This window comes from Andrena cerasifolii, chromosome 7 (genome assembly GCF_050908995.1).
Source record: "Andrena cerasifolii isolate SP2316 chromosome 7, iyAndCera1_principal, whole genome shotgun sequence".
NCBI classification, from domain to species: domain Eukaryota; kingdom Metazoa; phylum Arthropoda; class Insecta; order Hymenoptera; family Andrenidae; genus Andrena; species Andrena cerasifolii.
Window position 1 is genome coordinate 15,479,945 of NC_135124.1, and position 14,861 is coordinate 15,494,805.

Here is a 14,861-nt window from a genome sequence, read left to right on the forward strand (position 1 = left end):
TGCCAAGTGTTCTTGCAGAACTCCGCCACCAAGGGCCACCTTTTTATCATGGACATTAAGCGGGATGCTTATTCATAATCTCGTCGTCCGATGCGAATCGTGGAGAAGGGGACGTAGCTCGTGAAACAGCAGCAGTTCATCCTCGATACTTACCACCCGTTCGTTCCACCTGGGGCTACAAAAAAACGCGCTGTTGGAGAAGGCTGCTTGAATATTAATTCAAACCGTTCGATCTTCGGATTCAGCAAGGCGAAGCTCGAGGATCGATCTCTCCAGCGTTAATTGTGACAGCATTCCCGCGAGTTTACTCCGTTGGATTGTCAATTTGTTTAAACAGGCCGCGGGAGAGAGGCGGCCGGAATTACAAGTCCTATTAGCAACAATTACCAGCCGCCGTAATGGGACAACGTCGATTAATAACGCTCGACACGAGGGGGCAAAAACGGAGATAATGAAATTCGTTCATAATGAGAGACGTCGTCTATCCATGCCCAAGGAAGAAAACGTCCTCCCGAGAGGGAATTCTGTCTAATTAATTCGCGAAATGGCGGTTTAAACTGCGAGAAGATTCCTTCCTCTGGCTTTCAGTGATCCTCGTTCCCCTTACCACCATTCTTTGGTCCCGATCTTCGGCGATGAATAATGTAAGGGACTGTGCAGAATTGTGTAAGGCGCACGTGCGCGCTAGCAGACGCTCGGCTTCATTTCACCTCCAATGTTTCGTCCTGGGAAAATCTAATTAACATTTCATATATTGTCAAGATGATGATGATTGCAACTTACCTCCCTATCGTATTGAAAATCACTCGTTGTAAGGGGCACAAGTTTGTGTTTCGCGATTCTTCTGTCTGATCGGTGACTGCGTTGATCTCCTCTCCCCCATCAATTCTTCATACTCCTCGCATTGCATTCCTTCACGTATCATTTCTTGTATTTTGTTCCCCAGTGATGGTTTCTCGCGTCGTGCCCGCCAGATAGCGGTCCCCAGCACGCCTCTGCTCCATCTTTTAGCTTCCACAAACGAAACGCGAGGAGGAGACAGTGTCAGCTCTCCCTCCCAGTGATTTAGCTGCCGTGCAACGTATACGTGGCAGGCGGGGGTGCATATTCCCGCGGTGGTCGCACGGAAATCTCGCCTACCTCCTCACGGGGCTAAGGGAACGTTACTTGCCACTTTTTCGACGATGTTCCGAGGGATCTTTACCGCCTGTCAATATCTGCGGCTGCAGGGACGAGAGTCTGCTTTTGACGCGGGGATTTCACGCGACGTGCAAGACCCTTGTCGTCATCCTCGACAGGAATAAGCCCTAAGCGTGCTTGTCTGCGTGAGTGTATGAACGAATCGAAGACTCGAAACTCGTGAGTGCGCTTGAAGCCCTCTGCTTCGAGTTCATCGAACTGATGCTTCCATTTGCTTCTCTCTCTCAAGTCGGACACTCTAACTAAAAACATCGTCAGGGAGATAACAGTTATAATATGCCTCTTGGAGCTCCTAAACAGATTTTGCTACCTCGAGGATTTAGAGGAAAGGGATAAGCGCGTTTTCTCCGGTCACGTTTAAAATTCAGAGTCTCGCGAGCCATCCTGCTACCCGCGTTGCCATTGTCCAGAATGTTTCGTGAGAAACGCGAGCGAAGGTCGGGAGAATAAAAAGGATCGAAAGAAAGGATGGAGGGTACGGTGGCAGGGGGGGAGTCCTGGAAGTTCCACAATGGTCGGTGATGGGCCGAGTTGAAGGTTCATTGGCGATTCTCGAGGCGTAAGGAAACGGAACCCGGTTGTCAGGATCAGGGGAAGGGTCGAGGTGGTCTTGGCCCTTGTATTTCCTCGTTCCATTTTCCACGGGGGCCATGGACTGCGTTATTTCATGTATCTTTCCGTATTCACAATCGTGCCAGTCTGCAAGCAAAGTCTAAATGAATGTAACTACATGGGAAACACCTTCTCTGGTACCTTTACAGAGCGCAACCATTGACTTTCTGGGAGACCCAGAGCAGAAATTCAAGACTTCCCCCATCTACCATTCAGCTCCGCCGGCGTGTACCTTCACAAACTTAAAATTACACTGTCAACGCGAAGCCTCGTTCCAACGAACAAGAAAGTTACATCGTTCCCTCGCGAAGAATGTGCTCGCGGTGCTAAAGAGCCCCAGGCCTCTAAATTCTCTGCTAACTAGCGCGAAGGGTTCACCGAGTATCGTCCAAGGGTGGGGAACTTTTAATACACGTGCTCTCCGCCCCTTAATAAGACGCAAACGATCAAAGACGTGAAATTAACACGCGTAAAACATGGGGTTACGCGGTGCTCCCTCGAGAAACAGGAATTTTCTACGACTCCGAGGCTCTGCGTGAAACCTCGCTCCTCTTAGACTCTTATTACCTTCTCACCTGCTATCGTAGACTCATGGACCATACTCTACTATAATATCCTATAACACCTTGATCACACTGAGATAGGCAAGCATTCTGGATTTATAGGAGCCTGCAACGGTTCGCCCGAATGTCCCATTTCAACCGCTCCGCAAACTGCATGGAGCGCCAACTATTCACCGCAGAAATATTGACAGGTCTTCTTCGACGTGTCAGTGAAGTTACCATCGCGAATGAAACATGCCAGCTTGGAGCGAAGTCGCGAGTGAAACGGCCGACGATGGAGAGTTAAATTGATTGCCACGGCGAACTGGGATTAAACTTCGCCGTGATCCGCCAGGAAATCGTCGCACCCTTTCGCTTTTCCCGAGATCGGGGCAAGTTACGCGGGCCGAATCGTTCGTTCCGGTGACTTTGAGCAAGCTCCAGACCAGCTCCGTACCCAGAGATTCGTTGCCCTCTCGGCGGTTCCACCGGCGGCTGGAATTGAAAGTGGAGGAAACACGGGAATTCCGGAGCTCCGGTAAATCTCTGGAGGAAATCAGTTTGGCATGGGAGGTTGGGCGACTGGTGGGTTACGGGTGTTCTAATCGGCTTGTACGTGTAACTTTCGTGCGCCTCCGCAAATAGATAAGCTCGTTGGCAAAGGCGGTTAAGCTCGAGGGACGTTTTCATCGGCGTTGGTTAAGCTTCGTGGCAAATCTTGCCGAGTAGTCGACTGGAAGTGGAATTCTTCAAGATCAGGGTGGGGGCGGGGTGGCTAATAAGGGAAGATCTGGCGATCTCGAAGCTCAAGGGGATCATGGAACTTTGGGAAAGAGAAAGCGTAGCTTCCTTTGCTGTCTAAATTCATTCTGAGACTGAGTTTTCTTTTGATTTCGTTTTATTCCTCGGAAATGATACCAGACATAGTACAATAGTCCCTATCCCTCGAGTTAGAAATATTAGTGTATAATACAGAAGCTTGTAAAGTGATGGTACGCTCCCAGGTCGTTTGCAATTCGAAATTGGTACCGCTGGGTTCGTCTGACGACGAATATGCCATTTCCCCGTCAGTGACAACGAAGTCCTCGATCCCGTCGCCCGAAGAGTCACGTTCAGTGCAGAATGCAGCGGCGACGCACGTGCTTCAACAATCTGTCACAAGAATATTCCAACAGACACTCCACGTACAACGCGAGCTTATTCTGGATGACTCCTCCCGCGCGCATGATGTAATCCAAGTCGAAGCCCCAGTCGATCAGTGACGTGCGCGGATGTACGTCAAAATCGTCGGAGTACTTGGCATTTTAAACTGCCCACGGGAGGGGAACTTTCTGGCCCCAGCAATGGTCCAATTAGCGGGTTAAATGGCGCGCACTTGGCTGCAGGAATTATGTCTGAAAACGCGCTAGACAAACAAGCTAAAATAAAACCCCAAAAAATGGGAGATAATAAGAGGTGAGCGAAGGGGATATTTCGTGGATTTAACTGGTTGAAAGAAAAATCCCCCACCGTTTACTAGACGCTGGGATTAAAATGATCCTCGACAGTGCTCTCTTCGTTGTCACGTAGCAGAATGAAGATCCGCGCGACGGAAGGGCAAAGGTGCAGGCAAAAGGCGCGACAGCCTCCGACGGCTATCGTAAAGGCCAACGAACTGTCCCACGGAGAGGACCTGTAAACGTGAGCCTCTCTGCTTTATCGTACTCTTTAACGAAGCTTGTCGGGGCGACGCCAGGTTTACAGCCTCCCTCCGATTTGTTTCCGAGGCGAGCGTGAAGAAACTCGCGGGTGATCCCAATCGGCGTCGTTTAAAAAGGCATCAACGTCGAACGGGCGTCACGACGATCCACGGGAACCCGTGCGGCGAACATCAATCTCTTTCTATTATCTAATAACCATGAAGCGCGGGGCTGATACGAAAGGGTTGGACGCGGCCGCGTTGTCACCGGCAATTTATCATCGTTATCGGTCCACTTGTTTCGATAAAATATGTACGCCGAAAGATGCGAGCAATTCAATTTCCATGGACGTCCCCATTAGGACGGAGCAGGGGGGAAAAAAGAAGATCGAACGACTTCCTTCCCGTTCTTCCGCCGCGACACCGCAATATTTCATCCCGTTGAACGGTTATCGGCATTCGAGGCACGATCGTAAGTGGCTGTCATTAGAGTACGTAAATGCGGATATAATAATGTATTTCGCGGCTCCGAGGCGAGCCCCAGCAACCCCTGGAGAAATCATCCCTTCCAGCGAATCGTTTTATCTCGGAGTTTTCCCCTTTCTCTCCTTTTTTTATTTCCGCGAAAGCTTACAGGTGATTCGAGCAATTATCCCCGTAGACTTTTCACCCGGCTCCCCGCTGGGATTCACGATTCCTTTTCCTTCCGATGTTTCGTAAGGAAGAAACAGACCCCTCAGCGACCCCGCGATAGTTCGCCGTGCAACGAAAAGCTGGATGATTTATACTCTTGTTATTTCATCCGTTGCTCCACCAAACCCTCGGATCCTACGCCGGGGAAGTTTCGGGGCGCTTCGAAGACAGATGCTCGCCCGAAGTGGGCATATTGAATTTAGACGCATAGTGCTATCCATTTAACTTCGGCGAACTGATAAGGATCGCTCAGAGGGCTGAACAATTGAATCTCGTGATTCGCTCGCGGTACCTAGTTCGCAGTTCGAAGTAATCGCGCGTCACTAGGCGGAATACCTTCGGTGTCCCCACAAGTATCCCGCTTTATCTTCTGATTTAATGAACAACCATCCCGCGGCAACATTTCTCGAACAGGTTGACGGTGAATCTTCCCGGACGATCGACAGGCCAACACAATTCCCGAAGAGCGGGGCTCGTTGTTTACGAATCCGCTGAACGGCCGTGGCGTCGGGCATTCGCCGTCGACAATTAAACTCCCTTCCTTGCTCGGGGATTAGTCGATCCGCCCTGCCGGATTTGTCTCCGCTAATTAACGCGTCTGTAACCGGAAAAACCATTGGACCTGGTGGCTTTTGAATCTCCAAGCGTTCTCTCGCACGGGGGCAGGCGGCGGGCGACCATTTGTTCCCCGCGACAATTCATTCGCCGCGCCCTTCTGCCGCTGAAAATTACTAATCGCGCCTCATTAATTATTGAATAATTTCCATGGAAATGTTCGCGGAATCGCGGAGCCAGAACGCGGCGCGTTAATCGGTAGTAATCGCGCGGCGAGTTGGCAGGGTGTGCGATAGATCCGGCGGAATTCATTGACGTCGTCGAGATTTGCACGGAGAGAGATTAGATTGACTTAAGCTGCGGAACGGATCCGCTGAAAACGCGGCCGCGCCCCCGCGGAGGATCCTGGACAGCCGAGTTCCCAGGTGGAAACTTGAAAGGGAACGAACTCGAACCTCGGAAGACCCGCAAGTCGAGATGATACCTTGATTACTTAGGCGGTGGGAAGTATTGATTTCATCGGGGAGCGACGCGATTCACGGGTTTCCGTGCCATTAAACGGCCGGCCTAATAATATCTAAGGAGGTCCGCGAAGGAAACTGTTTCGTCTCTCCCGCGGCTATTATCCAGACGATCGAAGTTAGACTCGGCGAATATCGTTGGGCCGAGTGAAGTTCCCTCGAGTTAATACGATCCTTAGAGTTACTTCGACTTCTTCGCCGGATGGCTCACTCGAAAACGGTTCAGGCTAATCACCGTCTGTACTTTAGATAATTGGCATTGCTCTGTGTTGACTCTTGGTTTAACTGCGACCATCGAAATCTCCACTGAAAGTCGATGAACATTTACGGAGATTCGCAAAGTTAGTTGTCGTTAAACCCTTTCGAAGACGATCGTTAAATCGACACAGACGACTTAATCGCGGCCCGACGACCCGTGTTCCAGGACTAGTAAAGCTACGGGAGCTCGTCAGGTCGCCGAAGTCTCGGGAGATCGAGGTTAACCTGAGGCAGGCCGACCCGGATTCCTACAGGCAGGTTCTCTCCGAGATGAAAAGCAAGGAAGTACGGAATCTCATCGTGGATACCAGGCCGGAGCATATGCATCATTTTCTGCGAATGGTAACTGCATATTCGTCTATCGATCTTCCCGTGCCTCCCTCGCGGCTACGATAATCCCAACGCGTACCTCAATGTAAATATATCCAAACCACCCCCATTTGCTGCCGCTGTACTTATTTTGCGATCCAACGCGCGTTGCACGTTTAAATATAATGAGATTCCACATAGCGTTACCTTCTGCGCGAAGACAGAACCAAAATTTTGTCGCGGTGCTTAGTCCATCAAGTAAATCTTCTGATACTAAACTTTAATATCTGGTCTACCAACAAAGCACACTTATATTAATTGAAGAGTACCCGTAGCAAACACTGTAAGTGCCAAAAATCAAATTTTCCAGAAGAGAGAGAAAACTCGCCTGACTTTAAATTATTTACGCAATTTGATTTGTTTTTATTGCTAAATACGCTTAAGTATACAATAACCCAAATGCATCACGAATTTTTTCTATTTTTTGCATTAATATAGTCCAAATTCATGAAAAAAGAATTGTATCGGTAGAAAACACTGTATTTGCCACCACTTATGTAGTTGTAGAGAAAACTGAATGTGCCATTCATTCAAATTTGCTCTTACATTGCTTTCTTCAGAAGTGGCGTTGGGCGTACCAGCGGCACCATCTTTTAGCACTATTGGTAACTTATTTACAAAGGGAAATTTCATTAAAATTCTATACAATACCATTGGCACGTAGAACATTTTCTGATGGGATAATTTAATTTTGGCACTTAGTGTTTTCTAAAATAACATCAATACAGCGATTGTAATCCCAGCCACTAAATCTTTGGTCCCGTACTTACTTTCAGATCCTGCAGCTGCAAATGAACGACTACAAGTACCACTATCTCTTCACGACTTTCGTAAGTATCGTAGGAGGGACAGCGGCCTCGGGGCGTGAGAGAGCCCGACGAAACACGTCTGTCCCCTTTTTCCAGGATATCGAGACCTTCGACCTCGAGGACTTCAAGTACAATTTCGTCAATATCACTGCCTTCCGTCTGGTCGACGCCGAGGACGTCGGTGTGCGCGGTATTCTGAGGGACATGGAACGCTACCAGCCATCCGGGAATACGATCCTCAACAAATCGAGAGTCATACAGGTAAGGCTCGCGTGTATTTCGAGCCTCCCGGCGATCAAACATCCGGCGCGATCGGTGCGGCAAATGTTTGCCCGATTTGTCGTTGCGCAAGCATTCCACATTCGACTGCCGATAAGCGACAAGTTCATTTCTACTCGATCGTATGTATATTCGATTAACGAGGATACCCGGGGTGGCTTGTACGAAACACGAGTTCTTCCCAAGGAAACTGTGATAGACAAGCATTCCTTTACCTGAATTCTGGAGCTCACCGCGACCATTTCTGTAGAATTTCACCATTCCGAAGTCAGTGAACAGGGTGGTAATCCCACAGTTCTTGGAAGAATCTCCATATAACGCGCGATCCGTGAACTGTACAGTAGTCTCTGTAAATATTCCGAGGAGTGTTAGGTAAGAGTGATGCGAGGATCGAAGCTGGATTTCGTGGAAACGCGAGAATGGGTCGAAAGCCGAGAGAACGTCCACGTAATCGACGCGTCGCAGCGACGATTGAAAAACCAGGCCCGTTTCCCATCGATAAACACCGGGGGAACAGTCGTTCCGTCCCGCGATGCGATTCTTTATTGATCGTAAAGCTCCGGCGGAACGAGTCCCGCCAGTTGAAACTGCGAAACAGGTGTCGGCTCGTAGCCGTGGATATAAAACAATGCGACAAGGAAAAATCCCCTTGGGAAAACTGCCTGTTAGTGTAGGCCGATATGAAACAGGCGTTTCACGTGCTCGTAAAATAATTTGAAAGCCACCGCGCTGGCCGACGAAATCGTCGTGTTTCAGCCGGCTTGAAATGTCGGGGCGCAACGAGTGCCATTCTGGGCGATGAAGAGTGACGATAGCAGCGGCGAACAGTAATACCAGTCACATATCGCCGGTAATATTCTTTAATGAAACAACGGTAGGGTTGGGCGAGGGGGGGAAATATATCGCTCGCGCCGCGACGTGCTTACGACGCGTGAACTTTAACATTTTTTCCCGATTTACATGCAGATTAGAATGTTCCCCGGGCGGACCTTCGCCCTCGAGCTGGCTGGCGACCGTGGGCTGCTCGTGTAATCAGTTTCGAAACTCGCCGTGTGTCTGTGCGTACACGGGGAGAATCAAATTGAACGGCAAGACCTCGCCGGTTCTCGCTGCTCCTCTGCCTGTCACTCTTAATTGTCGTTTATTGTACTTTTGATATCTAGTTACTCGGATGGCATCTGGGAGTGGAAGGCTTTCTTTACCTTTCAGCTCCCTGTGGATTTGCGAGAATAGTAGAAAGAGTAGAGTAGCTACTCGTGAAAAATCTTCACTGAAAATGAGGAGACAGAGTATGGGCAGGTATGCTTAAGTAGGATTTTCATAAGAATTCTCAGTGACTCGTTCGCTACGTTCCCATCGAGTCACTTCTCGGCTGCTTCTGCAAGTCGACTTGCTGGGTGGATCGAGCAACTTCGTTGCTGAGATTTTGCAACAATCCCTGATTACCGTAGACAACCGCGCTACGGGATGTGCTTCGCTTTAATAACGCGAAGTTTGCGCGTTGAAAATGCAAACGAGTGTCGTGGTTTACCCACGGATACCTTATTATTCCATCCAGCACGGTTCGTCAAGATAACCAGATTCCCGTGGAAACATGTATCCATCCCCCCCTTCTCTTGCTCTTCTTGTTCGGCGAAAACGCCGACTTTTTCCGTCGCATCTCCTCCGCGTTATTATACATGCAAACGGTCTCGCGAACTTGCCGCGTAGGGACGCGGTGAAAAATGATAATAACCGTGAATGATTCGCTGCGAGCGTCAGTGTCGCCCCCAGAATAACTTCATGGGATACTGTGACGTCCCTTTTTAGCCCGTCACAAATAAACACGGGTGTCGCGTGTACCTCGTGGGTGTACTCGAATTCTCTCGTGTCCCTTTTCAAGATACTTCTGTGTTTTCACAATCTTGTCCTTTGTGGAGAAAATGTTTAAAAAAATCGGGAGTAAACTCGAAACTTGACAAGGGGGTGGATCATATAATTCATCGCTACCCGAAGTAATCATAAGCATTCATCTTCTCCCACTTGAAATTAAATTCGAAAACTACATTCCGTATTCCTAAAGTGAATTATTAGCCCTATATTCGAGGAATATTTTTCAACTTCAGCGACGCTGGTCCTTTCCATAAAATATACTGTCAAGGAAATGAGGTAGGGTCAAAAGAATACGTGTCCCAAAAGGACCCACCCTTCCTGCCAAACTGGCTAACTCGACTCCACACTTTCAAACTTTCCGTCCCCGTCTGAAATCCACCCCAAATGGTTCGTTTCGAATCGACAATCGCGACACGGCTGAGGACCGTGATGATGAAAAATAAATTCAATTAACGCCGGGAGTTTCTCGAGCGAGACGCGCCGGCGAATTCGGGCGTTTTTCGAGAAATTCGAGCGCAGAGGGCGAAGGCATGGTCGGGGCCGGCGCGAGATTTAATTGAGCGGTCCTCGTTGCTAACACGGTTACAATCCTTCGTTTTTCCCCTCTGACCAACGCCAGCCTGTACGACGCGCATGCATCATGCCAGCCTCTTCGTCGTCTTTCCGCGGAAAAGCGAGCGACGTTTAAACAGAGAACTGAGGGAATAGTTTCGACCGAGTCACGGGGATTAAAGAAGCCCGGGAAGATTTACGATTCGCGGCGATGTCGGTGCTAAGAAAGAGTTTCCTAATTACATCCGCTGCAACTGCTAAACTTCTAGCGCGTGGTAAGCTTGTGTTTAATGTTTGGTGGGCACAAGAGAGGAAATTCACCTGCCTCGGCAAAAAAACAATCGCTTTGAATCAACTTTCCACTCGACCCAATGCTTGATCAACGCTTGATACTTTTACGGAGATGCTCTTTTTACAATACCTGTGATCGTTGGCAAGACTAACGTTTAATAATTGCACAGCGTTGTGTGTGCTATTGTTTGACCAGCATGGTTGGCAAACACGTCGATTGATCAAATCCGCTGAGTAATTAAAAACACTGACGCGCACTCGAACGAGAAATACCGTATGCGTGCTTCCCGACCGACGAAAAATTTCGCACAGCGCCAGGGATACCCGTGTCAATGTGTAAATGTATAAATGTGTAAATGTATCGATGCCAGGCTTTCCCGCAGCGGCTTTCGAGCGCGGTGGAAAAATATTCGACCACTGTTCCCCGATGCGCTGTGCAAAAAAAAAAACTGTGTTTTTTAGTTTATCGGCAAACCTAGCGCGCATCTAAACATTACCTACCAGTTTTAATCGCATTAGAGACAGCTGCTTTTCGCGCTGAAGATAATTCCCGACGACGAGGGATCTTCCGCCCTTCTTTTGATCCCAACGAGTGTACGGCGAAGTGGAACTCTGATGCTCCGTCGTGGCTCAGGTCACAGACCGTACAAAAGAGGTAACGAAACGGCCGCTATTATTAGTTTTACCCAATTAGTGAAATGAGCGCAGCAGTCGGACGTCACGTGATTGAACTCGTAGGGTTTCCTTTCGCTTTTCAGCGAGATTATCCTTGCACAAAGACATCGAATGAAGAAGAAATCGTATCTCAAGGCTCGCGTGTGTGGTTATTCTGTTGGGTCGGCAGGAAATGTACGATTAAAAATCCGGGCAGCGACAATAAAAGTCCTTTATCGCGAGGTAAACGTCAACTGTACAAGCCTCGCCGTAGACTGCAATAACTTTCGTCGCCCGTGGGTTACTAATTCATAAAAAGGTGCCTAATTATGGCACCCATTCTTGCCTTAAATGGCCGCATTATTCAAAGGCTTATTGTCCCGAAGGAAGTCGTAAGTTTCCAAGCAGCCATTTCCCTCGGCATAACGACTCTGCGAACAAAGGGAAAAATAATTTCAGTTCGCGAAGCTTCGGGGGAATTAACCACGCTTCATTTGTGCATGCCTCTGCCCTCTAAAGGGCTAAAGTTCTGGTCGCGAGTGACCCGAAACGAGGAGTCTGTTTCGTGAATTGCAAATATCGATAAGCAGAAAGTATCTTGTCAGAATCGAAACAGATATTTCCATCGCATCGCGTCTCACTAATCCTTTCTGTACCTCAACATACCGATCTCGCTCCTTCCCCTCTTATTTATCACGATCGCCTCTGGACCAGTGGCCAGGTCGCTGTGTCATCCGCGCGACGAGCAAAAATTGCTCGCCACCCGCAGGAAAAATGTCGCCTCTGATCCCGAGCTATCAGCTCTATCGATCCTACAACAAACAGCATCTCGATCCTGGAGCTTCCTCCAGTTTACCAAGACAATACTTTCCACCCAGGCAACGGTTGCCGCCCGTCTCCCCGTCACCCGGACATCCTGTTCACCTCGGACGCCTCTTTGCCGCTCCCACAGAGACTTGTCAGCTTGAAATTACCTGGGACAGCTTCCCTTCCGTGGCTCCCCCAAGGGTGGAGCACGTGCAACATCCAGCCAAAGTCTGCTACGTAGACCCCACGACCCCTTCTTTCGCGCGCCTCGATTCTTCTGCCGCCCTCTTTCATCCGTCCCTCGCCGTCGACTCTCTTTTTATTCGCTGTTAAACGACCAGGTTAGCCCGAGCAAAGTTGCGCAAAAAGCTCGGTCACAATCAACGCTGGCGCCGGCAAAAGGCGTCCTGGGGAGAAGGAAAGCCGCCGGCTGAAATAAGGGTGGAACGTTCGGGGAGCAAAGGGTGGATGCCCGAGCTGGCTTGCCAGCGGGGGAGGTGAGTCGCCCTCGGAACGAGCGTACACCTGTTAGACCGATCTCTCGCGGTGCCCGCGTCAGGGAGAATATAGAAGAGAGGGCGCTCCGCCCTGGAAAAATAAACGCGAGCCTTGTATGTGTCTGGTACACCGGTCCAACCCTGTATCTGGCCGAGAGAGCTTGTTACACCGCAGACGATGCTTGCATACTGATCCGTTTCTTGCGCACCGCGCACCCTTTCGCCCGACACGGAGTATCTCTCGCGGTAATCAAGGGTAACGAAGATGAAGTTGCCGATCGATTGGAAAGTATCGAGTGAACGAATTGAATTTCAAGAGGCGCGGACGCATCCATGTATTCCCGTTTCGAGCGTGCAGGCTTGCATCGCAGCTACGGAGTTCATTTAGCTCGGCTATTTCTCGGGTTCTAAAAACTCGAATTTCTAATATTGATTTATTGCCCGAAAACTACCGCAGTTCCTTAATCCCTCGTCAATTAGAATGCCGATATATCGTCGTGCATCGGCAGGAAGTTAGCAACAGATTTCGAGGAAGCAGTTCCCGCCGTTCTTTTTTGGTACCCTTTCCACCCTCCGCCTCGCATTCCAGTCAGCCAATGAATCACCGAGTTCCCCGCTCGCGGAGGGATAACCTTTGCTTTCGCCGCCATAAATCAGGCTATCTCGTGCTCGAAGGGTTTTATTATTTTATCCGGCAGTCGTCTCTGGGACAGTTGGTGGTCGCCGAAGGATTTGCAGGGGTGAGCCACCCCCCTCCCCCTTCGGGCAGAAGCTCGAAACCGCGTCGCGTCTGAAAGCCGCTTATTAGATTTTAAATTTCACGCGGCTGTAAATACGGGCTTTTCGGCGGCGTATTTGCGCCACTTTCGTCGCGGAGGGCCGCAATATCGCGCGGAGACGCTTGTAAATATTGGGGAGCTGGATTATTCGCGATATTTGCCGCGGCGTGTTTGCCCGAAATGTTTCCCGCTCTGCGAGCCCGAAACCTCGTGGTTACCTTGTCAATTCGATCAAAATGAAACCGGAGAGCGTTATATTGCCCCTTGAGTAAAGAATTCTGTTTCTTCATTCCCTGACTGCTCGTGGATACTCTGTTTGCACGCGACAGCTGGCTGTGGTTCAGTCGTTATCGAACAAATGAAAGAAATTACGCTCTTCGCTCTGGTAATCTAGAAATAATGACATCGCTCGCATCGATGTGCTGGCGCACACCTCCGCGTTTGGTCCTGCGATGGACTCTTTCTCCAAGTCTCAGGCAGAAGAACATACATTAATGCAGTTATCTCGGCACACGTGAGATTCTGGTTCTCCAGCGACCGGAAGTGCCAGGCGACGGCGCCCGTTTCGCTTTAAATGCTAATGAACAAGCTGATCCGACCCGTTCGCCCTGGAAAACAGAGTCTCGCCGAGCAGTCGCAGAATTCGCGACTTAGCCAGCGCCATAAGAAAAATGACAGGGTCCGCGAATTAATTTCAGCCGGCGATTATTCCGTCAAGATGGATCAGGGATTAAGATGCTCGGAGTCGTCCCCTGCTCCTCCTCCCCCGTGGCTCGTAATTTCAATGCTCGCGAGGAGCTCGCGAAATTTGCGGCATTCACGCGGCAAATGCTCGCTAACTAACCGACAATCCGACTAATCTACTCTCCGAGCGTTAGACTGTAGTTTATAACCTTGAATTCGCGTCACGGGGCTACGAAATCCTCTTGGAACCCATGGGATTTTTAACCCGAACTAATTAACCGTGCGCGTCACTACATTGCACTGGGGTGCTCGAATTTTTCAACGCCAAGAGGCATTAACTCTTCTCGTTTCTGCGGTCGGATATGACGTCGCAGGTGAAATTATAATGAAAGCAGGAGAATCGCGAGACTTCTCGTTTGAATTAATCGACCGCGGCAATCGCTGGGCACGCCAACTTCGAAGACAAGCTTTTTGAGTTCAGGAGAAATTTGCACCCCCGTACTTCGAGTTACGAACGATAAAATGTCGAGGCGATGTCCGAGGAAATGTAGGGTGAAAATGTGTTGGCTGGTCGAATTTCCGTTTCCTCCTTCTAGAACCAACATACGAAATGGTTATCGCCCACAGCTCGGCCAGTCCAACAAACACGGCTCCCTTTGACTATTACGTAGCTCGAAAGCCGAAGTGACAGGAAAATGGAATGCAAAGACAGGAGAATTCCACGTCCGAAGACTGCAGAGACAAGTTTCTCGGACCAAAATTAGAGGGCTCGATCCTTTCCTTTGTCAGGCGGCGGCCCCGACTAATTCAATTATCCTAGATGTCAACGGGGTTGCCCAATCTCGATCTAATGTCCCAAATTACAATTATTTGCATAAAAAAGGACGAGGCTACCGGTTTAGTTACGCAGAGAACTCGAGATTACGTACAACAGAAACCGGAGAATCGGTGCGTGCAACAAAGTAGAATGCAAGCGGGCCTGGTATCGCAACTTCGTCGCGTTACCCCAGGACTTCGGCTAATTAAAAGCACGCTCCAATTAGCCCGAGATAACGGGGCTGTCCTCACGGTGCAACAACTATGGCAACTTTCATCCGGCGACGAGATTTCTGATAGCGTTTCGCCGCTGCTTTATCCCGCGTGTTTCCCTTCGCCGAGAAATCCGGCGGAACGATCCGATTAAATAAACTGCGAACGATCGTCCGTTGA

At 49.5% G+C, this 14,861-nt stretch overlaps 1 protein-coding gene across 10 annotated transcripts in view; it reads left to right on the forward strand.

Moving 5' to 3' along the window:
• Nucleotides 1–14,861, forward strand: part of LOC143371065 (glutamate receptor ionotropic, kainate 2) — a 92,884-nt gene that overhangs the window by 44,627 nt on the left and 33,396 nt on the right. For all 10 annotated transcript variants that reach the window (XM_076815892.1, XM_076815897.1, XM_076815891.1 and 7 more), the window contains exons 5-7: nucleotides 6,226–6,401; nucleotides 7,205–7,258; nucleotides 7,334–7,498. In XM_076815892.1, the coding sequence (XP_076672007.1) occupies nucleotides 6,226–6,401; nucleotides 7,205–7,258; nucleotides 7,334–7,498 (395 nt within the window). The remainder of the gene's footprint in view (nucleotides 1–6,225; nucleotides 6,402–7,204; nucleotides 7,259–7,333; nucleotides 7,499–14,861) is intronic.